General features: G+C 43.7%; 1 protein-coding gene across 2 annotated transcripts; it reads left to right on the top strand.

Annotated features, from left to right (window-relative positions):
- The first annotated feature begins 53 nt into the window (after nt 1-53).
- On the top strand, nt 54-24,403 carry FOXM1 (forkhead box M1). 2 transcript variants are annotated; one of them, XM_082255455.1, is made up of 9 exons: nt 54-170; nt 5,753-6,438; nt 8,656-8,804; nt 9,433-9,633; nt 12,780-12,908; nt 15,784-15,819; nt 20,116-20,173; nt 23,307-23,476; nt 23,569-24,403. In XM_082255455.1, the coding sequence occupies exons 2-9, from the start codon at nt 5,793-5,795 to the stop codon at nt 24,358-24,360; spliced, it is 2,181 nt and encodes a 726-aa protein (XP_082111581.1). In that variant the 5' UTR covers nt 54-170; nt 5,753-5,792; the 3' UTR covers nt 24,361-24,403. The 2 variants fall into 2 exon arrangements, with proteins under 2 accessions (XP_082111581.1, XP_082111582.1); XM_082255456.1 differs by lacking the exon at nt 15,784-15,819.
- The last annotated feature ends 2,523 nt before the right edge of the window (nt 24,404-26,926 follow it).

The raw sequence follows: 26,926 nt of genomic DNA, 5'->3' as shown, positions 1-26,926 counted from the left end.
GCTGTGGACCCTACAACCATTGGTCGAGGGAAGGTGAGACGTAGAATCCGGAGGTCTGTCATTGGTTTGCTTTGTCACTTGACAGGACGTGTCGCAAAGCGCGAAAATTCAAACGGCGGCGGCTGCAAGAGTTCGGGGAAAGGACGGCGACGAACGGGAGAGACAATTCGGTAAAGGAGAGACAGCCTAACGTGTGTGTGAAGGGGGAGGAGCTACTGGGCAAGGGCGAACATGGTTGTTATGGGTTACTGACCACCGTCCTACCATTACACAGTGTGAGAGGGGAATGCCGGGATTTCTACTGCAGGGCCTACCTAGGGGAGAGGCGTGGATCTCCAGGACCGACGCCCCCCACAAGTGTGTGTGTGTGTGTATATATATATATATATATATATATATATATATATATATATTCACACACTGCATGATCTCTATATATAAAATCTCCCTGTTTAGATTGTAAGCTGACACTTGTCTAAGCTGTCTTCTACTGTCTCTATGTTGTAAAGCGCTGGACAAATTGTTGGCATAATCCTATACATCAGGGATCTTCAAGCTATGGCCCTCGAGCTGTTGCAGAACTACATGTCCCATGAGGCATTGTAAAACTCTGACATTCACAGACATGGCTAGGCATGATGGGAATTGTAGTTCCTGAACAACTGAAGGGCCATAGTTTAAAGACCCCTGCTGTACATTAATAATTAACATTTCCAAAAAATGTTTATACATCTGAGCTGAGCTATACGTCTGAGGTCCATCTGCCATCCTAAATTTAGTTTGGCGGCTTTCACATGAGTTAGTGTTTTATAATATTTTGTACCATTAATTTTAATAAATATTACACAATGAGATTTTATTTCTCATGCTTGGTGATTTATCCTTCATGTCCGGTTTGAATCCCCTGTGTGATGACGTTTCAAAGCGTGGGAGCGCACAGATCTCTGTTATTGACACCACTTCCAGAGAGATATCAATACCATTGTCCTATAATTTAGACAGCATATGGTTCTGGTGAGTTTGCAATTTTAATATTTGGTGGAGGATATCACCGTGGTGACACTTGAGTTATCATTGAGCACCGGGAACTACAACATTCTGTTTTCACTTGGACTTTTATATATGGACTTTATTAAGCTTATTCTTATGATTTGTGTCACATTTAGTTTTGTAATATGGTAGATTGCACTATATTTAACCTTACAGCGCTGCAACCTTCTATTGATCACTGTTATTTTTGGTATATTCATACTGTTTGTATGCTGCTGATTTTTTTATTTTTTGTGGCGCTGACATGCTATTGTTATACATCTAATGAGATGCTGGTTGTGGCAGTTCCTTAAAGGACACACACATATATCGCTAGGAGGAGACCTGAATCTACACACAATGGACAGTCTGCTTGTTGTCTTCCTACGATGATGCAGCTCTAAACCCACAATACAGAGAGCTGATCTGATGGGATTTGTACACAACAGACTCCTTTTCACAGAGCTAACACACCAGAATAAGGGTCATCATTTGCAAACAATGGGAAAAGGGACAGATGGCTGACACCGGGGTACTGGATAACAGAAGTTTTTGATAAACGATTGAGATGGGAGGACATGAGGAGAAAAAACAAACACCGAAGGGCCCTTTCACACGGGCGTTCCGCATATCCGTAAATCATCCTATTTTTTCCGGATGATATACGGACATAATGTATGTCAATGGCATTGCGGATGTCAGCTGATGACCATCCGCTGACATCCGATTTTCATCCTTTCAGTTCTGTTCCGTTTTTTGGAACGGAACAGAAACCTATTTTTGTTCCATTTAAAAAAACGTAACAGATGCAAAATCGGATGTCAGCGGTGTCACTGTCATCAGCTGACATCCGCAATGCCCATAGACATACATTATGTCCTTATTTTATCCGCAAACGGATGGGATGATATGCGCACGCACATACGGAGCAGATGACACAAATGTCATCCGCTCCGTGAAAAAAAAAAAAAGTGCCGGAGCGGATCGCAATGCGGTCCGCTTCGTGTGAAAGCGCCCTAAGGCTGGCCATACATGTTCAATTTTCTTGTACAACTTTCTGTTAGATTTACCAAAATCCATATAATATGAGCTCAAAACTAAACACTTTCAAATGTATCCTTTAAGGCAAGCCTTTGTACTACATAGTTGAAGGTATATGTACAGAAAATTGTATAATGTATGGCCAGCCTAAATCTAAACATTAGATGTGGGAGGGCACTTACTGGATTTGGCACAAGGAGAATAGATTAGGAAGAAGTGGCCCCCTTCACAGGGGGAGTACTTAAAGCGGAGTTCCACCCTGAAAATGTTTTTTTCACCGTCCGCTTGCTTTAATTTGCCTGAAAAAGAATTGGATAATTTACATTTTTTTTTTTTTTTTTTTTTTTTGTTTCACTTACCTTCTTTTTAACTAAAATATACTAACCTTCCTTCCTCTGCGGCTGCGGGCCGCCCCGTCACTTCCTCCTTGCCTTGACTCCTGGGAGATGAGCGTCATCGATCCCAGGAGTCAATGTGCCTGCACCGGCCCTACTCGTCGCTTCCGGTGAAGGCCCGTCATTCCCTGCTGAACAGCTTCTGGGCATGCCGGTGCAGGGATGACGCGCCTGCACCGGAAGTGACGAGCCGGGCATTCTGGGACTCCGACATTACCAAAGAGGACGCTCCGGCTTCAGCTGCCCACACCTGAGATGGCAGCGCTGGACAAGACATTTTCAAGGTAAGTATTTCTTCTTACAGGTAAGTGAAATAGGGGACAGTTCAGAGGCTATCGTTGCTTAAATGCACTAGCCCTGACTGTCCGGGGGGTATTTTTATCTAAAAAAAATTTCTAGGGTGGAATTCCGCTTTAAAGTGCAACTTTTTTTAAATCAGATAATTTTTATTGAAAACTTTTCTTTGTCACAAAACGTACAGAAAAATAAAACGCTGTCACACAAGATTAAACTGAGCCAATACAGTGTGGTACAATAATTTGGGTACCACGTTGTGTGCGGAGACAGAGCTGTCAGGTCCCCGCTGTTCTCTATGGGGGAATCGGATGGGAACGGACCGTCTGTCCGTTCTCATCCGATCAGCTGGATGGATGGGAAATAGATTTGACAGATCGGATGTCAGCGGACATGTCTCCGCTGACATCCAATGCCCCATAGAGATGCAAGTGGCATCCGTTCAGATCCGCCTGAAAAACAGACAGGCAGATCTGAACGGTCCGCCCGTGTGAAAGGGGCCTAAGAGTTTTCCACCCAGCTCAGTCAATTTTTCAATCAACATTTGTCAAGGTGCATGGTGCCCAGAGCAACCATTGGCTAAACCGAATTTTGTTTAGTATTGTCATCTATAGCCAGACTTGGAACAAAAATTTTACAGTGCACACTGTGACCCATTAAGGCTGGCTGTATATGATTCATTTTTTTTTTATTTTTTGTTTAGCAAAAAACAAATGGATTTCCCAATTCACACATGGGAGGTGGATGAAGGAATCCTTCTCGTTGTGCTATTGTATTCTAACAGCGGTACTCTGCTGACAGAAGATGATTAGGAACTGAAATTTGTCCAGTCCCTGCTAAACCAACCAAATCTCCATCTATCTATGGGAGCTTAACACCCAATCAGACTGTAGGGGGGGTGCTCTTGTTAGGTCAGTTATAGATGAATATTGAGGATCCTATTGGTCACCCCACCTCTCCTAATACTAATCTTACTACAATTACGTGTTATTGTTGCTTATGGTAACTAAATTTCACTTGAGTTGTTATGCATTTAATTTATCTGCTCCGTTAGTCACACAGCTGTCCCCATGCTTTGTCAGTCATGCTCATCCTTCTTCCTGTTACGGTGGCTGAGTTGCAATTTTTCTGTCGTCTTTTATACAAACCTCACAAAAAAACAGATTTCCCGTAAGTGTTTTAGTATGTCACATGTCACTTTTATCCAGTAGGTTGTAGGCATGATAAACATTCTACTTTTGTAGTCCTAATAGCTGTATGTCCCAGAAGTGGACCCAATATCTGGTGTATATGTGTATATATATATATATATATTCGATATGCATACAAGTTAAGTAATGTCAGCGCAACCTTTCCAGGTATTATTACCTCTCATAGAGATCACAGTACTCCCCATAACCCCCCCCCCCCCCCCCCCATCCTCAGGGCTGGTTCACGCCACAAAAACGCACTCCAGATCCGTTCCAGATGCTTTTTTACATGCATGTTGTCAGTGCATTTTTGAGTTTTCGGATGCACTCTAGATGCTTTTTTTTTTTTTTCTTCACTGTACTTGGGTCTGGTGCATTTTTCTGCATTCTAGTGCAGGAAAAATGTAGCATGTTCTACTTTTTTTTTTTTTTTCTGGAACTGGAAAGCCCTGGAGCTGACCGCACTGGTGTGAGCTATGCCATTGGAAACCATATAACCTATTTTCCATGCATTTTTGATGCAGAAAAAAAAACACACTAGACTGCATGTGGTATGAACCGGCCCTTAATCTCCAGAAGGGCAGAACCATCTTTTTCAGGCATCATCAAAGGTCAGCATCTACTTTCTCGACTGAGGTGCTTGCACAGTCTTATGTATCCTGATGCCTGTGCAGCTCTTGGTTGTGTTCACAAATGTCTGACATGGATCAGCCTCTGCTGCAGCCTCTCACCTTGGGACTTGCTATAAAACTTGCAATCTGATCGCAGAGAGAGGAGAACAAGGAAATGCTTCTCCTGTCTGCAGCTGACTGATGTCTTCAGTGTCACTTGACTGGAGAGTAAGGATGGCTTTTTAATGATAAAAGGTGGAACTTTTACAAATGACACTGCTGCTGTATATTGTGACATTTTAGAATTATATTCATGCAGAATTGTACAGACTGGTCCAGTTTACATGTGATGTCTGTTTTACAAAGGTGGCTAAGACATTGGCCTCCTTCATACAGCGCAGGAAAACGGGATTAATTCTTAGCTGGGAGTTTGTTCACCAGGCTTCCTTCTTTTTCTTCTTTTTATCCTGGCTTCTTAAAGTGGAGTTCCGGCCACAAATGTTTTTTCAATAAAAATACCCCCGGCACAGTCAGGGCTAGTACATTCCACAATGGATAGCCTCTGTACTGTCCCGGGTTGCACTTACCTTTTAGAAGAAATACTTACTTGAAAATTTCTTCTCCAGCGCTGCCATCTTGGATGTGGGCAGCTGAAGCCAGCGCGTCCTCTTCTCCCAGAATGAGCCTGCACCGGCCCCGCTCGTCACTTCCGGTGCGGGCGCGTTATCCCTCCACAGCTTCTGGGCATGCCCAGAAGCTGTTTAGCAGGGAATGAGCGCTTGCACCGGAAGTGACGAGCGGGGCCGGTGCAGGCGCATTGATTCCTGGGAGGGATGACGTTCAGCTCCCAGGAATCAATGCAAAGAGGAAGTGACGGCGCGGGCCGCGGCCGCAGAGGGAGGAAGTGGAAGTAAGGTGAGTATATTTTTCTTCAATAACAAGGTAAGTAAACAAAAAAAAAAGTCAATTTTGTGGCCGGAACTCCGCTTTAAGTTTTTTTCACATAATCTAAGAATGTGCTAGTAGATTACAAAGATTATAAATACAGTGGCCAAAATGTATGTCTTTTAATGGTAGTGGGATCGGATGGTAAGGTTTTCTGTTCTGTATTCTGTAAAGGGATGCGTAATCTGCCAGCACTTACAATCTGAAAACCATAATAATAATTAAGCTGTTTTCTCATTCATTTCAGAACCTGTTTTTCCAATGGCCCCCACCTTTGTCATCACACCATGAGATCAAGCCCCCGTAGGCCACTTATTCTGAAAAGGCGGAAGTTAACCCTACCGCAAAAAGATGGCACCTGCAGTACGGGGACACAAGAACAAAGACCAACCACCGTGACCAGATCTGGAGAACAACCCAGACAGAACTTGGTTTCCAGTGCAGATGTAAACCCCGTGCAGAACCTTGTTCAGAAAACAGGGGTAACTGAGAGACCTGACCCAAGTTTGGACAATCAGATGGTGGTGTCCTCTACCCCAGAACAAAACCAATTCTCTGAAACCATCATAAGTCCTAACCAGAATCAGAACTCCTCCTCCACCCTGAAAATTGCTGCCTCCTGTACTCCTCAGTCACCTTGTGTCAGCGCAAAATCGACATCCTCTGAGATAAAAGTCATGGGTCATCCCACCATTCCAGACACTCAGCTTGTGGTCCTTCCCCCAAATTCTGATATGGAGAGTATTATTCAGGCGTTAACTGCGCGAGGCAGAGAGATGGGTGGACCTAACAAATTTATCCTCATCAGCGGGAGTCCTTCGTTTCACGCTCAGGCTGAGAAGTTGGGCTTCCAAAGTAAGGAGGAGGAGGTGGCCACTTTACAGATCGAGGCTCCAGCATCCAGCCAGCCAACTGCAGAGGAAGACAAGAAAGGTATTCAAGATATGTTCACAGAATTTTTAAGGCCTGTTCACACCTTGTCAGTGCAGTAATGCGTGCTTTACCACAGTGCAGGTTAGGTGTGTTGCAATTCATTTGAATTGCAACCCAGCGCACCTTTCAATGAGCATGCCTTGCAGTACAACACATATGGTGGCATGCTGCCAAAAAAATAGTGCATGCGTCATTTTTTGGCAGCACATCACACATCTGTTTACAAGGTGCATTGAGTTGCCATTAAAATGAATGATGTCGTATAACACCAACACCAATGTGTGTTACCTCAACAACCAAGTATGATTGGGCTCTTACCATATTATTATACTTTTTTGTGTGTGTGCTATTGGGGAGATTATCCTTTTATTGTTGTAAGACATCACTAATACCCACCCAAACAGTTGTCGTTAGAGGTGTCCTTAATGAAAGATTAGCCGCTCATATGTACCAGTGACAATGGTGACTTTTGGCCCATGACCTAAAGGCAGACCACATTTTATGCTCCATTGGGCTTCTGGAGAACCCTTTTAACTGCACTAACTTTCATGACCCCCTAGAATAGACTTTTCCCACACGTTTATCCAGAAATGGGAGAGGGGGTCTAAAGTTTGGGTTCTCCCCTGAACAAATTGACAAACGGGTCTTCTACATCCACAAATGCTCAACTAGTAACACATTACAAACTGCTCACACATTACAACAGAGTCCTTACTGCTCTGCACTGTGTGCTTTCCTCCGCTCCCAATAGGTGCTGGCAGTGTAAGGAAGCCCGAAGGCACTATCCTTCACATTTTTTGGCACTTGGTTAGATCTTTTCAAGAGTTTAGACTTCCCAGTCCCCCATGACCCAGCATTCTTTCTTCTCCATCACAACATGAGAGACAGATTAGAGGTTGCTGCTCATTCACTTTATGCAGCCTGGGCATGCATCCCTGTTTGGCATTAGCCAGACCCCCCTATCTTTGGCACAATAGATTGCCAGGATACAAAACCTTAAACTTGTGGAGGACCTCACATCCACTATTAAGGAAATCTTTCTGTGAGGTAGTTTTACCGGTGTGAATTTATGTTCATGTAGAATTGAACCTCCTGTCTAGTGACACCCCATCTGGAATGCCTCAGAACTATTGGGACAGGCTCAACCTATCTTGTGAGGTTTGGACCCACCCACCCCTCCTTACACAGGGTTTTTCTTATAAATACCCTAACCGCCTTATTTTAAAAAATGGGCAAAACTGAAAAAAGTACGCTTGTTCAGAAAGAATATTGCACCTTTTTAAGGGTTTTTTTTTTTTCCCCCATTTGCAGTTGTTTAAAGTTAAAACATTTTTACCTTACTGCATTGCTTGCGTTAAGATAAAAAAAAAAAAAATCCTACCCTCCCTAAATACCCAAGTCCTGTATCGATCCAGCGCCTGGCTGCAGCAGTGCTGCATTCTCTCCTTCCCACAGAAGCCATTGACTTCTGCTATCAATCAAATCCTGTGAGGAGGGGGCAGGGCTGAGCCATTCTGTGTTTCTGTAGACGAACAAAGCCCAGCTTGGAAGCAAGCCCGCAAATGCAACTTGCTTTGACGGTGCACTGAGAAAAGGAGGAGCCTAGAGCGCTGGCAGGGGACCACAGAAGTGGAGGTTTGGGGCCACTCTATAAAACCACTACCCCGTGTTATGGAAAAGGAGAGGTGTTCTGTAGTCCTGTCCCAGGATGAGAATACTAATCCTCCAAAGATAAAGTACAGTGGGCATTGGCGATTTATCAGGTGAAAATAAAGGACGAACTGAAAAAACAAATGCAGCCACTACTTCTAAGGACATGTAAGCTCCAGTCTCCCCTTAAAAAGTCAACAGCTACAGTATTTGTGGCTTGATTTTTAACCTAAAGACGCTTACCTGTCCAGAGATCCAACGCTGCCCTTACCCGAGCCAGTTCTTCAATCAGCTTCAGGTCTAGGTGCTGGCATTTTAACTAAGGGAAACCGGCAGTGAAGCATTGCAGCTGCGCTTTGTGAATGGTCTGCAGTCTTCTAGGACCTGTGATGTTGAGGGGGCCCAATCTGGCTGAAAGAGTTAGAGCTGTAAAAACGAAGTGCCCACTCCCTCCTATTCCCCCCCCCCCCTAAAAAAAAAAATAAAGTGCCAAATGTGGCAGAGGAGGGAGAGGGCTCTAAGTGACAGGTCCTTTTTAGAGAATGTTAACACTTTTCTTTTTCTTAGTGGTGCAGGTCGACTCTGAGGAACTGAACATCAGCCTGACAAACATACAGTGGCTGGGTAAGATGACTTCAGATGGACTGGGATCGCGCAGTATGACGCCAGAACCTGAGGAGAAGGAAAATCTCACTCCTGAAGTGGATTGTATCAAGGTGAATATCTGAGGGAAATGCTCTTCGAGGGTAGCAACATTACCCAGGCGATCCTAACTCTGGGATCACCCTAAATACCTTAAATCGTTGCTTCCCCCGCCCTCCACAGCTGATCAATTCATTAAAGCGGTAGTAAACCGCAGCCTTTAAAAAAATAAATTAAAAAACCCTGCAAGGCAATGGTATAATGTGCTAGTATTCATCTGGAGAGTATGTGCTTTGAAAAGCAAGACTTGCTGGCTGGATTGCCAGATTAAACTAGAAGAGCCTAAAAAAAGAAACCAATACAGCCATCACATTTAAGAATTGGTAAGCTGGAAAATGTTTGATTTTGGTTTTAATACTGCTTTAAAGTGATTTTAAACGTGTTTCCCCCCCCCCCCCCTTTTCTCCTAATGCAGAGTATGCATTAAGGTAAAACATGTCTTGATTTTAGAACCACTTTAGTTTGGTGACATTTGAAGAAATTTCTGTGCTACCTGCTATTTGAAACTACCTGTCATTGAGGACTTTAGTCTGATGGCTGTAAGCAGCACACCTTATCAGAAAGCTCTTCTTTTGTTCTTTGATTCTCAAATGTTGCATCCTAGGAATGTGTTTTTTCAGCATCTGCTTCTCCCCCCGTCAGATCGAAGACGAAATTGTAGAGCCAGCTTCCACTCAGCCGTGGCACATCTCCATCTCTGAGCGACCTCCATACTCCTACATGGCACTCATCCAGTTTGCCATTAACAGCACACCAGACAAGCGCATGACACTGAAAGACATCTACACCTGGATCGAGGATCATTTCCCCTACTTCAAATATGTGGCCAAGCCTGGCTGGAAGGTGAAAAAATATGTACAACCTACTAGTAGAACAAAGAACTTAGGCAAATTATACAACCCCAATTCCAAAAAAAAGTTTTGTAAAATCACATAAAAACAGAATTGAATGATCTGAAAATCTCGGATACCCATATTTTATTTCCAATAGAAAACCAATCCAATGTTTAAAATGAAAAAATACATAATTTTAAGGGGGGGGGAAGGGATTTATGAAATGTATGGCAGCTACACATCTCAAAAATTTGAGACCGGGCAACAAAAAGCTGGCAAAGCGATACCAGCGATGAAAAGCTGGAAGAACATTTTGTAACTAATTGGCAACAGGTCAGTAACCTTGCTGGGTATAAAATGAGCATCTAAGGTCTCTTTCACATGGGCTTTACAATGAGGTCTGCCTGTCAGTTTTTTTTAGGCAAACCTGATCGGGCTCCATGCACCCCTATGGAGCAGCAGATGTCAGCGGTGACATGTCCGCTGACACCTGCTGCTATCTGATCCTGTCCGACAATTCCAGACGGATGGAAATCCGATTTTTCCATCCGTCTGGAGGATCGGATGAAAATGGACAGGCGTTCCGTTTTCATCCAATTCCCCCTTGAGGAGAGCAGGGATCTGACAGCTCTGTCTCAGCACACAGAGAGGAGATGGACCTGTCATCCGACTGCTCAGCTGGGATCGGTGGATTGATCCCCACTGAATAAAACCAAGTCCACTGGGTGGAAAGCCCGTGTCTAAGGACCCTTAGAGAGTCGATGTAAAGTAAAGCTAGGCATAGGTTCACCAATTTGTGAAAAGCTGCATTTTAAAAATCATCAGACAATTTCAGAATGTTTCATGTAAAATTGCGAAGACTTTGTCATCTGCAGTAAATAATTTAAACATATTCTGAGAATCTGTAGAAATATATGTGCAAGGGACAAGGCCAAACAGCAATATTGAATGCCTGTGATCTTCAGTTACTCAGACAGCACTGCATTAAAAAACGGGCATGATTCTGAGATGGACATCACTGCATGGGCACAGGAGTACTTTCAGAAATTGGAATATTGTACATTGTCTTTATATATTTCTATGTAAGGTTGGTGTATTGCCTTTTCATGCAAGCCACTAATTTGACTTTTTTGGCAACCATGGGCACTGTGTCCTCTAGACTAAAGATGAGCGGGACCCTCCAGGTTATCATCAGTGCTCAGTTTATAAACCTGCGTCTCTGATGGTATGGGCGTTTATTAGTGTGTATGGAATAGGCAGCTTGCACATTTGGAAATGCATGCTTGCTGAAAGCTATATCCAGGTTTTAGAGCAGCATATGCTTCCATCCAAACAAGGTCTTTTTCAGGGAAGGACCTGTGTATTTCATCTGGACAATGCTAAACCGCATACTGGGCAAGAATGGGACAACATTCTTCTCTGAAAACTCTAGCAACAGATCTCCCCAGTTCCCAGATGTTCACAGAGGGTTAAAAGAAGAGGGGATGCTACACCATGATAAATCTGGCTTTGTCACAATTTTTTTGAGACCTGTTGCTGTCATCAATTTCAAGATTACTATTTTTTTTTTTCTTAAAATGGTACATTTTCTCAGTTTAAACATTTGATCTGGTGTTTTTTTTTTTCCATTGTGAATAAAATATGAATTTATGAGATTTGCAAACCATTGCATTCTGTTTTCATGCAGATTTTTCACTGCATCCCAACTTTTTGGAATTGGGGTTGAAAGTATAAGCACCAGCTACTTTTTGGTGCAAACTGTTTCATAGCTTGGTGTATTTTCTGAAAAGAAATGTTTTGGCACTCCTTTTCCACGGATACAGTTGACCTGACTCTCAGCTTGGAGTCTGGTCTATGGTGTCCTTTTTTTCGGGACAACCCTCTGCCCTACATCAGTCTTAAATCTATCCTGCTTTATAATTTCTGGTAAAGCCATTTCCTCTTTGTTGTAAACCTATTGTTCATCCATTTTACTCCTAAATTAAACAAAACCGGTTAATAGGAAAACGTAGTCCTTTGCTGACCTCCTAAAGACGCTGCCTGGCAGTAATGCTCACCCAGGACAAGTTGTGCAGCAAGTAAAGGCTGATGAAAAACCAGAAAATAGTAAGGAGACAAGACTTCAGCCAACACTAATCTCACCTGCAGGTCGCCCTGAGAATAGCCATTTTTGGCAAATGATGTAGGCAAACCCTACCCAAAAATCTGCTGTGAACTATTGTTTCTTCCTACTCTCTGGGACTTAAAGAGGAGTTCCGGCCTCAAAATTGATCAAATTGGTTTTGGGCCATCCGCTTGCTGAGGGCAACCTAAAAAAGAAATGGATACTGGCGATTTTATTTATTTATTTGGTCACTTACCTTATTATAGAAGAAAATATACTCTCCTTTCTTCCACTTCCTCCCTCTGCGGCCGCCACCTCCGGTTTGCGATAATTCCTGGGAACTGAACGTCATCGCTCCTAGGAATCAATGCGCCTGCACCGGCCCCGCTCGTCACTTCCAGTGCAAGCGCAGCATTCACTGCTGAACCGCTTCGGGGCATAGGCTATCCATTATGGAATGTACTAGCCCTGACTGTCCCGGGGGTATTTTTAGCTCAAATTGACCCCTGAGGCCAGAACTCTGCTTTAAAGGGATTGTGAAGTCAGAAGGTTTTTTTTTATCCTAATGCATTCTATGCATTAAGATAAAAAAGCCTTCTGTGTGCACCAGCCCCCCTATTACTTACCTGAGCCCATCTTTATCCAGCAAAGTTGCAGGAGTGTCTCAGCTGCCCTGGACTCCCCTCCTTATTGGCTGAGACAGCAGCATGGCAAGATTGGCTCCCGCTGCTGTCAATCAAAATCAGTCAGCTAATCACAAGAGAGGGGGGGGGCAGGTTGCAGAATGGGTTGTGACTTGGCTCAGGTGCCCCCACAGTAAGCACTCAACAGGAGGGAGGGGCCAGGAGCACAGAAGAGGGACTTGAGAGAAGGATCTGAGCCCCTCTGTCCAAAACCAACTGCAGAGAGCAGGTAAGTATAACATGTATTTTTTTTTATCTATCGCTTTAAGTGATGACGCCCTCAGTATCTTGCCATTTGCAAGTTGCTAGGTGCCCTTCATTCACAGTTACCTGAAATTGATACCTCTGAATCTTATTGTCTTCCCACAGAATTCCATCCGACACAACCTCTCCTTACATGACATGTTTGTGCGTGAAAGCCCTTCTAACAATAAAATCTCTTACTGGACCATCCATCCCCAGGCCAATCGCTGCCTAACCCTCGACCAGGTCTTCAAGGTGAGCTCACAAACATCCTTCTGACATTAGGTTGAAGTAGAGTTGTAGCATAAAATTAAAGGGATTGTAAATGATCACCTTGTAAAACAACCCATTGAGTTTTAAGTGAGAGGCAAAAGATTTGTGTATAGATGGATACGTTAAAAAAAAAAAGTTTTTTTTTTTTTTTTTGGCCCTTCTTTATAAGTGATCACATTCCCTCTGTTCTCAGTTGAAATTAGAGCTGGGGGAAGGAGAAACAGCAGAACACTGAGCTTCCCAGTGAATGGCTGTGCAGCAGGGGCTTGTCAGGACAAGTCTGATCGTTGGAGGAGAGTAGGCTAAGTTCCCAGCATAGCAGAGAATGGACCATGCTGTGCTCTCCTGCTTAGTGTAGTCAGTTTTTAATAGAAAAGCAAGTGGACTGGCAGGACCACCAGAGATTTCGCATAAAGGAAGAAATACAAAGAGAACAGGAGACTTTCTTGTACAATGGTAAAGCAGACACATATAGAAATATGAAGTGTTGGGTTAGGAAATGCTTTAAGTCAACTAAAAAAAAAAAAAAAAAAATCTCTCCCTGTATAAGGGAGTTTTGTCCTGCCATACATGCCTCCAATCTTCCCTCTGTCTGTCACACAGTCAACTCTTACACAGTCCACACACTTCATGTGTCAATTGCATATATTTCCTCTGTCGGCATAGCTCTGCAAGAAAGCCAAGTTCAGAGGCACAGGTGGTGGGATGGGTAAGTATAAAGGATGAGTCCCTCTTCTGAATGAAATGTCCTCTCACTCACTAGAAAATGTGACTTTTCTAATACTTGATTGACCATTGTTAAAGAGCCAGGGAATGTATTTACATCTCTCTCCTCAGGCCCAGCCATTCTAATTGGATAATGAAAGAGCTGTAGCTGCCTGACTTGTCCCTAACCCTCCTACATCCCAGATGAGCCTTTACTTTGAGGGTTAGCTGAATTCCAGACTTCCGTTCGGTCTTCACATACAGACTCCTCTCCTGTACTGAAAGGAGGGGGGGGGGGGGAGAAATTGGCTCAATCAGAATGTCAGAACTACTGCAGTAGTCTAAATATTGGCAAGTGGGAAATGTTAGTTCCAAGTGACAAAGTCCGGTGGAGTTGCTAGATCACTTTGATGGCTGCTGGCGGTAAAGGGTGAAGTAACCCTGTATGAATCCAAGAGAGAAGAGCAAACCGAGCGCCAATCTAAGTGTAGCAATACAAGTTCTTTAATAGCAATTAAGAGTGTTACTCACAAAGGTACAGTATAAAAACAGGCATCACAAAGTAATGGAGAATCTGGGCGATGTTCATCCAGGGGGTCCTTCCAAATTCCTAGCTGAGCTGGCGCTGTGGAGGATGAGCTGCGATCTCCGTTTGATCTACACTGTGTCTCCAGGAAGTGACGTCATGGTCCTTCTACCTGCAGACCCACGCTACCCAACCACCGCCGAGTGATCAGCACGTCCCCTGCCATTCCACAGGAGATCGCAGCTCATCCTCCACAGGAATTTGGAAGGACCCCCTGGGTGAACATCGCCCAGATTCTCCATTACTTTGTGATGCCTGTTTTTACTGTACCTTTGTGAGTAACACTCTTTTAATTGCTATTAAAGAACTTGTATTGCTACACTTAGATTGGCGCTCGGTATTCTCTTCTCCTGTACTGAAATAGCTTACTCTGATTGCACTGAAAACTGTGAGCATTAGGAGCTGCTGCAAGTGAGTGCTTGCCTCAATTCCTTTTTAAAGGACATCCAGCTCATTTAGCTCTTTTCCTCTCCATCTTGACTCTCCCTTGCCCACCTCTTTCAATAATTGGGTTGTAGTTCTTTCAAACATGGAGGCTCAGTGTCATCTGTGGGCATTACTAGGGCAGTCTGCATGCAAACACAGCCTTCCTAAAAATGCCACTTCTCCAGACTGACATCCTATGAAGGCATTTTCATATTAGAATGACCCACTATCAAGAGCCAGCCCACCATATGTATTGGGACCAAGTTGACTCTTGAGAGGATTACTGAGGCAGGGTGCTTTGACGGGCTCAGGAGCGCAGAGACCCAGTGATGTCACTGCATCTAAAATAATGTTCTGAATATAGGTTTTAGTAAAAAAAAATTAACCTTTGGCATGCTAATGGGGGGTCAAGGGCTCATGAGAGGCAAACCTATGGAAGATTAAACTTCAGCTGAATAATGTTAGTGAGGGGCAGACTGATTTTATTTGGTGCTTGGGTTTTTTTTTTTTTTGTTTGCACATAATGCTATATGTCTGAAGTTAGACCAGGAGTTCAGATATACTAGTGTTTGTCAAACCCAAAAATATTTTTGCCCAGTTTTGGATGTGACCGGGAAGGATCAAAATTCCTGCCAGATTTTTTTCATCCTAGCTGGGACTCCCTTCCTGTCCTGCTGACGAGGGTTTTATCAGATATGAAATAAGATAAAATCTGCAACAGGGGTGGAAAGAAATGAAACTCTGGCAAATACTCTAGCCTTCTCCCTACTATTCCAAGGGAAAGCATTTTTATTTCTGTTGCTGTTGGAGAGCTCCTGTCTGGTAAAACATTGTTGGCTGGACAGAAAGTAAAGGGAAATCTCTCCAATAGAGCCCTGGATAGCAGCGAAAACCTGACGAGTTCCATTCCTTTCCTACTGCATCCAAAACTAAGAAATAGAATTTTGCTTGGACGTTCACTTTAGCCTGTCCGCAAAAATTGGTCGCGTCTAGAATGATTACATTTCACTCAATGCTGTTTCATTGGCCGTGCATTCAGATTTTGGTGTGCTGCTAGATAAGAGCTTTTTGCAATGGTTTTGTTAACCTTTCTGAATCATGTTTTTCAAATGGCTCAATGTCCGCACTGAACTCCCGCAGGCCTCCAGTTCCACGCAATCTGTGTGCAGCGAACCTGTGAGTATCTACCTGTCGTGTTGTGAATGCTCTGCTACATTGTGGTGTTGTGAATGCTCTGCTACATTGTATTTATTGTCGTCTTTTCTAAGTGTAGCTGCCCTAGAAGCAGCGGGGAAGACGCTGAAAAGATAATAATATAATTGGGAGGGAGTAATTGCAAGAATATTGTCACTTCTTAAATGGGCAAGGGGACACGGTGTCCTGGTAGCTAAAAAATGTGATTCCAATATCCTGCTTAACAGTATCCAGTTTCAGGTGGGTTTATAATTAAATGGCTCAGTCCACCCAAAACTCCCATTTCAGTTTTTGGCAAATTAAACTGCCTAATAAAGAAAAAAAAGTCTGTGTTCCAATTTAATAGGGCTGAGTCCTAGTCTTTTGCAGCAGGAGGGTTCGATTACCCCAAATGGATGTAGACCCCCTCCCCAAAACATCATGGAGATGTGCTTCTGGAGTCACCTGACACTTGCAAAATTCAGCAGATGGTTCAGCCTAGCATAATCCTCTATAACTGAATCATTTTTGGGTAAACTCGTTTTTAAAAGCAAATCTAAAGCGGTTTTGCGCACATTACTACAATTTGCTCAAGATTTGCGAAAACCTGCAATATTTTGTAGTCTTTTCTTCACCCAGCAGGTGGAGCTATAGTCCCCTTTTTACATCATGTATCACTTTCAGAAATCAATGAGTCATCACAGCCCTGATTTTCTCCTTTTTCAGATTGCTCAGTTTGAGAGGGAGAGATGGTGTCCAGGTTCCCTGTCACTTTTATTGTTCTTTTTATTTTTTATCAAGGTAGTTCAAACTCTTTCGCTAACTGCTGCATTGGGCCCCTAAGTGCTTTTATAAACGAGACAAAGATCTTGTGTGTGATGGATAGAATATAAGACACACTTGGGGGTCTTATATCGGGATATCTAAATTCAAACATATTTGGTTTAGATACAGATCTTTATTTGTGAAAGCACAGGGCCCTAAACTTGGGTATTACTCAGTACAGCATTCAGCCCGTCAAGCCACAGGCTGCCTAAAATGCAGGGAGGAACGCACTGCTCCTAGACTGCCCAGGGTGCAAGGGGCCTTGCATATGGAGGAGAAGGATTAGTGGTATTGTTCTGTACTTGCTGAAAATGTTTTTAGCCCAATAAATGGGGGGGGGGGGGGACAAAAAAAAAAAAATGCAGTCGCCACATGGAAAAGCAGCAATATATTACATTTGGTTTTTCACATTTTTTAGTTTAAAAACTTTCAAAGGTGCCCCCAAACCATAATTTTCCAACTAAGTACATCGTTCCATTTTTTTTTTCCCTCTATAATTCATCCTAGGACACAGGATATCCTCATCTCCATTATGATAAGGATTGTGATGCCAAATTTGGGTGATTGGTTACTGAAAATAAGAGCAAATTCCCTCTTGGGATTGGCTTTGCATATGATTTAAGGGTCAAATTTTGGCCTTGGCTGTCTTTTTTTTTTTTTTTTTTTTTAGAGACAAGTTGCATCACATTCCTTGGTGCGTGCTGTAACGGACCGTTTCAGCAGACAAGGGGTTAAAATCCGTTTAGGAGATATGCCCCTTTCTGAGAGGCACAGCTACTGCAGAACACCAAACTCCCGAACTGGATACCAAATAGCACTCCAACCTGGAACCTCAGGAATAGCTGCTAGCAGACGAACAGGAAAAGCATACATCAGCTTACACTCCTAGCAATCAGTCTCCAACAGCATACAGTGAATCCCCCCCAAGGACGAGACAAAGCTCCGAGTTGAGGGTAAAACAGGAACAACAACAACCTTTATTGAAAGAACACAGCACACTTTTATACAGAATTTGGAACATCCTTCCCCCAACAACCGCTTTCCCATTGGTCAATTGCACAGTACCTGCAGTTCTCAATAAAGTCCTCTCCAGCCATGCAAATGAGGGCTTGAAAATGAGTCAGCAGTGATTGGTCAGATAACTTGACCAGAAGGACTGCCATGCAAATGAGGACTTGAAAATTAGTCAACAGGGATTGGTCAGATACAGAACAATGGTTCCCTAACAAGCCCTCAACACACATTACTCTGAGTGTCAATACATCCCTTAGCAGACAACAGGTGAGGTCATTAGCACACCTGACAATGGGTGAATGGAGAGCCACCCCAGACAGTCCGTCTCCTCAGAACTTCCTGGAATGACCATATTAGGAGTTGACTTCCTGTTCAGAGACCTCATGGCAAATGGGAACAAAAATCTTCATATTACAAGGGAGACATTATTCCTGAATATGACTGTCCCATTTGTAGTAGTCCAAACCATATTTTCAGTGTTCACCACCCTCCTGGTCACCCTGCATCCATAACAGATGCAGGGTGACTTAAACATAAGAAAGCCACACAAGGCTGGACATAGTGCCTCCCAACCTCTTTAAAGGAATTTGGGGTCCACAACCCCCATGCCCAAAGTGACTCCTGTCACACGCGCCTTTGTGCGGGATGTCATGTGTATTGTTCCTCCGGTTAAAGTGGAAGTCCCGTCTAAACTTACCTAAGCTTAAATTTACTCCCACCCCCATTCTAATCCCTATATTAGCTACCCTGTAAAGGATAGATGTGTATACCTACCCAGTCTAAGGGAGCTCCAGTCCAGTCATGTGATCTACCCAGCAGCCGGCTGCAGAGGAGAGAGCAGTGATAACAGCAACAGTGCCTGACAGCGATGTCACCCCTAGATCTTCTATGGGGCATCTGTTGTCCGCTGTCCCTCCTCTACCCTAAAGCTGGTGCTGGGAGTTTATTATGTGACTGGACCTGAGCGCCCTTAGATCAGATTAGTATACACATCTTTCGTCTTACAGGGTAAGTTAGTATAGGGCTTGGAAGGGGGAGGGGGTAGATTTAGGCTTGGATAAGTTTTTTTTTTTTTTTTTTTTTTTTTTTTTTTTTTTTTTTAAACTGGACTTCCACATTAAGCCTCTATTGACTTCTTGGGAACCTCAACTTGATACTTTCTGTATTAGAAATCTCTATTTGAACCCATCCGGGATATTTTTAGTCCTTCTGACTCCGGTTATTTTTCTGCTTTATTTTGGCTCGCAGAGTCTCAGATTTGGCTGCCCTTGCCTGTAAGAATCTGTTCCTGGTACTCCACCCTGACAAGGGGTCTTTCACAACCTCAGCCATCCTTTTTACCTAAGGTGGTTTCTTCCATCTCAACCAGAACGTTGTGCTACCATCCTTCTGTCCTAAGCCTCAGACGCTGGGTGCAGGCCCTTGGATGTGGTTCGTGCTCATGGGTATGTAGTTGTATTGAAGTAGACTTCTGCAATTTGTCAGTCGGATTCCCGCTGCGCTTTCTGAAGGCCCAAAGAAGGAAGACACAGCTTCCAAATCTAGCATCCCTTAGCTAAAAGGGAAAGTTCCACTATTTTCGCCAACACCTGATTTTTACTAGGAATGTCCGTGCCTCCTGGGCTATTCGTCTTTAGGCTTTGGTATCTCCAAGTTTTATAAAACTGATACCTGGTCTTTGGTGCATGCTTACCATGTGTATGCTAGTGCTGTTGAGGCTGCTACCTTAGGTCTGCGTGTTTTGTAGCCTATTGTGTGTAACGTTCTAGCCTATTCTGCTTTAGTTGTTTGGGGCTTGTTGCTTTGTTGCCCTCACCTTGTATTCAGTGCTTTGGGATAGCCCTGTTGTAATGGAGATGAAGCTACCCTGTGTCCTGGGAAGTACGATATAAAGAAAAGTTTTTTTTTTTTTTTTTTTTTTTTTTTTGGTTTTACCTCTAAAATCCTTTTCTTGGAGTACATTAGAGCAGTGGTCCTCAACCCTGGCCTACAGGGCCCACTAACAGGCCAGATTTTAGGTATTACCTTGGGGAGATGCAGACTAGAGTACTGCAATCACTGAGCAGCAAATGATATCACCTGGGATGCATTTCAATTATCTTGAAAATCTGGCCTGTTAGTGGGCCCTGAGGACCAGGGTTGAGGACCAATGCATTAGAGGACATAGGAGTCCCACCCCTCCTGCCTTTTGTGGTTTGACTTGCTACAAAAAGCTGAAGCCTTGCCTAGCAAGCCTAGGGGTTATGCCTAGGAGGGGGATTTTGTGCCTTTTTTGCCAGTGTCCAATCACCTGATGGTGACTGCATAAACCTATAGTAATTAAGATCCCTGTGTTTGTTGGGGGATTTTTATTTATTTATTTTTTTTTTTTCTAATGCATGTTAATAGTGTAGGGGTTGTAAAATCCTGTATTTACCTCCCTGGAATCTGTTAATAAAGTTTGCTAATTTCCCCTTCCAGAAGAGGTCAATCCCAGATCTTAGCAGGAACTCACAGACTGCAGTCATTACTACTAAAGGTAAGGTCTCATTACCTTTAACTGGGCTCTTTAAGGGGAGTGTTCTTCATTTTTTTTTTTTTTTTTCTAATCTTAGGAATGTGTTTAACCTTTTTTTAAAAAAAAAAAAAAATCATACTTTTTGTTTTTGTGACTTGATGTATGTGAGGGTGGGCATTTCATTATATTTTACATTTGCTAATTTATAAAGACCACTTCTACTTATTGGTCCTACGGTTTTGTGACTTATAATGTAGTCTTTGCAAGTATGCCGGACTAACATGATACCGTATATATGTGTGTGTATATATATATATATATATATATATGTGTGTGTGTGTGTGTGTGTGTGTGTGTGTGTGTGTGTGTGTGTGTGTGTGTGTGTATATATATATATGTGTATATATATATATATATATATATATATATATATATATATATATATATATATATGTATATGTATATATATATATGTATATGTATATATATATATATATATATATATATATATATATATATAACCTTGTTTTAGATCGTAAAGCTTAGGCAATCGCCCGAAGTCATGGTTTGGCAGTGACTACCACATTCTGACAGTTACTTGTGTCGGCTGTGCGAATACATTGTCCTTAATGAGAGATTTGTCCATCTACATGGCTTAGTGGGGATGTCGAAATTGGTTAGATTTTTTATTTTTTTTTGTTTCAGGATGCATGCCAAACAAAACAACCTATTTGTTTATGGCCAGCTTAAGTCCCCGTTCACACTAAGGCGACCTGTGGTCGCCTCACAGGTCGCCGTAGGTCGCCTCCCATAGGGAAGCTGCGGACCCGTTCTAATAGGAGCGACACAAGTCGCTCCGACTTAGAAAAAGGGTCCGGAGCTTCTTTGGGGCGACCAGGAGGCGACCGCCATAGACTTCAATGTTATGAAGTCCGTGGCGGCCGCTCCGAGGTCGCGGCGCGCTGCTCGCACCGCGACCTCCGAGTAGCGTCGCCCCTATGTGAACGGGGCCTAACACACGCAAAAATAAAAAAATAGTAACATTAACAATGTCGTTTTTTGTTTCTCTATCGTCCATTGACAGATGCAGCTCCATATCTTCTTAGCCCATTGGGTTATGCTCCTCCCATCAGGAATAGGACTCTAGGCAAAAAGCTTTACCACGCCTATGGGGCTGTCCCTGCAGGCATTAACCCCACACACTCTGCTACAGCTTCCAGTTTTGTTTCTGCCTAGTTTAGGAGTAGGACCTAGTTCCCTGCTGGTACTTCAGTCTTACCTATTTAAAAGGGAAATTTTTTGTTATTTGTGTTTACTAGTTAGTTCCTGGAGAACCACAAGCAACAGCCAGCTGAGGTTTCGGACTGGATAATCTAGATCCCCTCCTTTTGAGAAGATTAGGGAGATTTCTCTGCTTTCTTTGTCTCAGAAGGTGGCCTTTTGGTGGCTATCAATTCTTCTGCCCGCTGAGTGTCTGAAATGGCGGCGTTGTCCTGCCGCTCACCTTATTTGGTGGTCCAGAGATAAGATGGTAATCTGACCTAATCAGTCTTCTCTTCCTAAGGTGGTTTCTGATTTTCATTTGAATGAAGACATTGTGCTGCCTTCACTCTGTCCCAAGCCCAAGCATCCTAGGGAAATTGCCTTGCATTTTTTGGATGTGGTTCGGGTGATCAGGGTTTACCTGGCAGCTACTGGGTCTTTTAGAAAATCAGATGCTCTTTTTTTTTTTTTTTTTTGTCCTTACTGCGGAACCTCGTAAAGGATTGGCTGCGTCTGCTGCGGCCATATCCAGATGGATCAGGCAGACGGTTGTTCAGGCTTGTTCATTAAAAGGTCAGGTTCCTCCTTTGCCTGTGAAGGCGCATTCTACTAGGGCGCTGAGTGCCTCTTGGGCTTTTCGTCTTCAGGCGTCAGTGATGCAAGTTTGCAAGGCGGCAACTTGGTCGTCTGTGCATACGTTTACAAAATTCTAGTAGATGTGTTTGCATCCTCGGATGCCTCTTTTGGCTGAAAGGTTTTGCAGGCTGCTGTTTAAAAGAGAACCTTTTTTGTTTGTTCTCTTTGAGGGTGTATGTTTTTTCTAGGTGAGCTCCAGTTGTTCCTGGTTGAGCTCCGTGTTACCTGGTTGGCTAATTTTAGCCTTTGGGCAATTACGTTCTTCTTTTGCATTGTTTTTCCCACCCCTCATGCATATACTGCTTTGGAACGTCCCAATGATCTAAGAAGATATGGATCTGCGTCTGTCAATGGACGATGGAGAAAACTGGATTTTTGTACTTACTGTAAAAACCCTTTTCTCTGAAGTCCATTGACAGACGCAGCACCTGCCCCTCTACTTTTGAGTGAAATTGAGTTTTTGTCTTCTAAACACTGCTTGCAACCAAACTGGAAGCTGTAGCAGAGTGTTTGGGGTTATGCCTGCAGGGACAACCCCATAGGCGTTGTAAAACCTTTTCCTGCCTAGTGTCCTATTCCTGATTGGAGGAGCATAACCCAATAGTCTAAGAAGATATATGGAGCTGCGCCTGTCAATGGACTTCAGAGAAAAGGATTTTACAGTAAGTAAATCCATTTTTTTTCTGCAAACCCTCATAATGGTTTAATTACCTATTGAGCCTGCCAGTCGGTCAGTTTTCCTCTTCATTTAACAGGATGACAATGCTGTTCTTTCTGCAGTGATATCGTACAACAGTGTTGTCACCCTGTGGACAGGATAGTCTTAGATGAACATGTGGATTACAACTACACCAAGTGCTGTGCTGGCAGCTTGCTGCAGATCTAGACCGCTGCTCTGACACGTACAGTAAATCTCTGGCAGTCCAGCACACCCTGTGCTCTGTACTCCCATCAAAACTCACGCTCCCCTAGCAGCATTGTTGAAAAGGGCACTGTGTAGAGGCAAGTCAGACCAGATCCCTGGTCTAGCACAGGATAGTCCTCCATATATAACCCCCCCACAATATACGGTACTTTTTTTAGTATTGTTTATATCCCCAACTTAAACTGGTAATAAAAGAAACCTAGTGATGCCAAAAAAGACCAAGGGGCCATCAAGTCTGTCCTTCCTCTTGCAACCTTTTTAACGCTTGCACAGAAAATGCCTGTAGTACTGAAATCGTACAAAATGTTCTCTTTTTCTCCTTCTTTAAAGCTCCAGAGAGAAGGATGAAGCCTCTGCTGCCTCGGATTGACTCCTATTTTATCCCAGTCCAGTTTCCTGTTACCCAGTCTGTCTTGTTAACCCCCATGGAAGCTTTCAGTGCTGATCCCGGACCATTTGATGGAGTGCACTTCAGCAAACGTGTCAAGATTGCCCCCAAGGTTAGAGCAGTGTAAATGGATGAACTCCCTTTTTATTTCCCTCTTATTTAGCAGAACTGTTTGTGACCTGTGGCTCCCAACATTTCTTTCAGATTCCACAGGAGATTGAGGAACCTCCTCCTTTGGCCCAACCAATGGAAGTTAAGGCTGAGTCAAAGCTGGTAGATATTAAGACTCCTCCTCCTCTCCAGTACAAACAAGTGAGTGGATCCCGAAGGAAACAGCAGCTGGTCACCCCGCGTTCTCAGGAACCAGAGCTAGTCCTTCCTGACTGCAGTGCATCTGATTCTGGCCTGGACACAGATTTCTCCTTCCTGCAGGACACACAGGCACAAGAGGGCCCTTCGCAGATCACACAGGATGAGGACTATGCTTTTAAAACTCCTATTAAGGAGAGACTGAAGCCTCCTGCCTCTTCAACTCCCAGTAAACCTCTGGAAGCAAGTACCCTCCCACCATGGGATTCTGAATCTTCCCTTAGTAGAGACCTTCTGCCCGACTTCAGCCCCGTCCGTATCCCCTGCAGCACTGCTCTCACCCCCTTTAAGGACAGCTATGGTGCCCTGAGTTTTGGAGAGACTCCTTTTAAAGATATTCCTTTTTTTGGCTCACCCTCGGATCTTTTGGGCACTCTTTCTCCTTCTTCTCCCCGATCAGACACACTGGACACTCCTAAAGGCGTGCGCAAACATAAACGATGTTCCAAGGAGCTGCTCATAGGGAGCTCTGCCAATCGCTCCTTACTGGAGGGTCTTGTGCTCGACACAAAGGACGAGAGTCTAAGTAAGATCCTTCTGGATATCAGCTTCAACGGCTTGGATGATGACAATGGCCTGGGGGGAGACAGCTCCTACTTGGGACAACTTTTATCTGAGCTGAGGTAGAAGGGAGAAACCTATATTGCAAAACTGCCTTTTTACTTCTTCGCTGGCCTTTTAAGTGGCAGTCTATCCAAAACGGATATTTATGTTTCTTGATCAGTTCCTTCAAGTTTCTATCAGGTTTGCATTAATACTGAATAGTTTACCATCCCACTGGTTTATACCTCTCTGCTGTATCCACCTCAGCTACAGGTGCATACTACCTCCAGGATTTATTATTGCTTCAACTAACTTGTGTAATACAAATGTGAAGCCATAAACTACTAAGTGAAATAGCTTAAAAACTTTATTGATCAGCAGGAATGAGGAGACTGCAAACACGCTTGCACCTGCTGATGCATTTCACCACTCACTGGTAATTGATTGCTCTACAATTAACCCTAGTAAGGGGGCAAAAGATGTCAGAAGCAGACATGAGTGGAGTGTCCTCATTCCTGCTGGATCAAAAAAGTTGTTTTTGAGCTATTCAGTCTAGCGTTGTGCGGTTTCATGTTTGTATGCCTAGGCAGAGCCAGGAACGCCCACAAGATCTCTATGTAGAGTCCAAAAACGTGGAGTCAGCCCTTGCTGGGCTCTCCTCCTGAAAATTCTTTATTTGCTGTCCCTCTGTCCTTTTTTAGGTCCAATACCTTACTCCTAATTTGTGCACTTGTTTTGGGTTGATGAGTTTTGAAGCTAAACTATCAGCAAAAGGGCCAGGGCAATCGTTCTTTTCAGGAGGAGGCCCTGTATTTATTTTTCTTTTTTGACCAGTTTCATTTATCATTCAACAAATCAGGGCATCACTGAGCCTTGCCCTGTATCACTGCTAATATGATGTTAAGCCTGCAGCAGTAGCTCCTGGATGTCCTTGTCGCTAAATCTTCTGTATCATAGCTGGCAGTTCATAGGGATAAGTTATCTGCAACAAGAATATGAGTGGAGAGGTCTGCATAAGAATACCAAATGTGCAGATTTGTGAGTGTTCAATGTCTCTGTACTTTTGTTGATATGCCAAAAGCAGCTTTGGGTGGGTTTTCAGAGACGGCTGGGACTATTTTCTAGTTGATAGACCTAAGGGGTATTTCTATTTATTTAGCAAGTTTTGCTTATTACTCTTATGTGGCCATAATGCTGAAAAGGTTCAATCCGTATCCTACTTGCTTTAGGGTTGTGCAGCAAAATTGCAGCAGCAATGTATAATCGCAAGAGCTGGTTGTGGAAATATACTCAACTTTTTTTTTTTTTTCTACATGTGCAGCAGGGTAACAGAAAGCCATATGGAGATTTTCTTCTACTCTAACATTGCTAAAACAGCTCAATTGACAGTGGAAAATTCGCTTTGGCTCCTTTTTGTAAACCTCTGACTTTTCAGCAGAAAGCTGGAGTCAATGATCAGTACCATATCCTCTACACTGATTAGCCATAACATTATTACCTGCCATAATCTGTCAGGGCATGGACTGCACTAGACCTTTGAAGGTATGCTGTGGTATCTAGAACCAAGCCGTCGGCAGCGGATCTTGTAAAGAAGTATGGGAATTATAAAGTACAAAAAAAAAAAAAATATATACATATATAAATACTCAGCTCTATGCTGCAGCATCGGTGTGATGCTTGTGCTATCCCAGGCTGGCTCTAGGAAGAACTGAGCGATTTGTTTAGTGCTTGGTTTTCTCAGAGCAAAGTGTGATGATTTGAGCGCTGGGCTGGAGAAGGCTCAGGCGCAGCTGGCTTTGGCTCTCAGCCATGTGCGGAGAGCCAGAGGCATCTGTCAGTCAGGCAGCTGGGTGGATCCCTGATAGGTCTTCGGCTACATAGCCACATACGCAACAAACTGTGATACACTGTATGTTGGGACACCTTTCTGTTGGAACCAGCATTACATTTTTGCAGGAATTTGAGCTACAGTAGCTCTTCTATTGGATCAGACTACATGGGCCAGCCTTCACTCCCCACATGCATCAATTAAACATTGGCCTTCCATCCCATGACCCTGTCACCGGGTTTGCTGGTTTTCCTTCCTTGGACCACTATGGGTAGTTCCTGAACGCTGCAGACCGGCAACATCTGACAAGAGGGGCAGTTTTAGAGATGCTCTGACCAGTCACGTTGACTGTACTGCGGCAAAGTGGCTCGTTATTGTCTGGCGACGTAGACCTACGTCACCAGACGTTCCCCCCCCCCCCCCCCCTCTCGGCGGCGCGTGCTGTATTCAGTTACAGCGGGAGTCGGGCCAGGGGAGGAGCGGCGATGATCACCGCTGCTCTTCCCCGATCGTCGGGGATCTAGTGTGGAAATCCGCCCGCTTGTGTAAACAAAGCGGGCTGATATCCTAAGTGACAGGCAGGGTCAGATTGCAGGGTTCAGCATAGCTGAACCTACGATCTGTCCCTGTGTCACTCATTCATCTCCCCCCACACACGTCATTAAGCACCAGGCATACATTAACCCCTTGATCACCAATAAACATTAACCCCTTCCCTGCCAGTGTCATTTTTACAGTAACCGTGCATATGTATAACACTGATTACTGTAGTAATGTCTGTCTCGTGTCGAAAGTAAAGAAGTTACTTTCATATGAAAATTC

The sequence above is a fragment of the Pelophylax lessonae genome, assembly GCF_965119305.1.
Source record: "Pelophylax lessonae genome assembly, chromosome: 4".
NCBI lineage: Eukaryota > Metazoa > Chordata > Amphibia > Anura > Ranidae > Pelophylax > Pelophylax lessonae.
The sequence above is the reverse complement of the archived record's forward strand: the minus strand, read 5'-3'. Positions and strand labels throughout refer to the sequence as shown.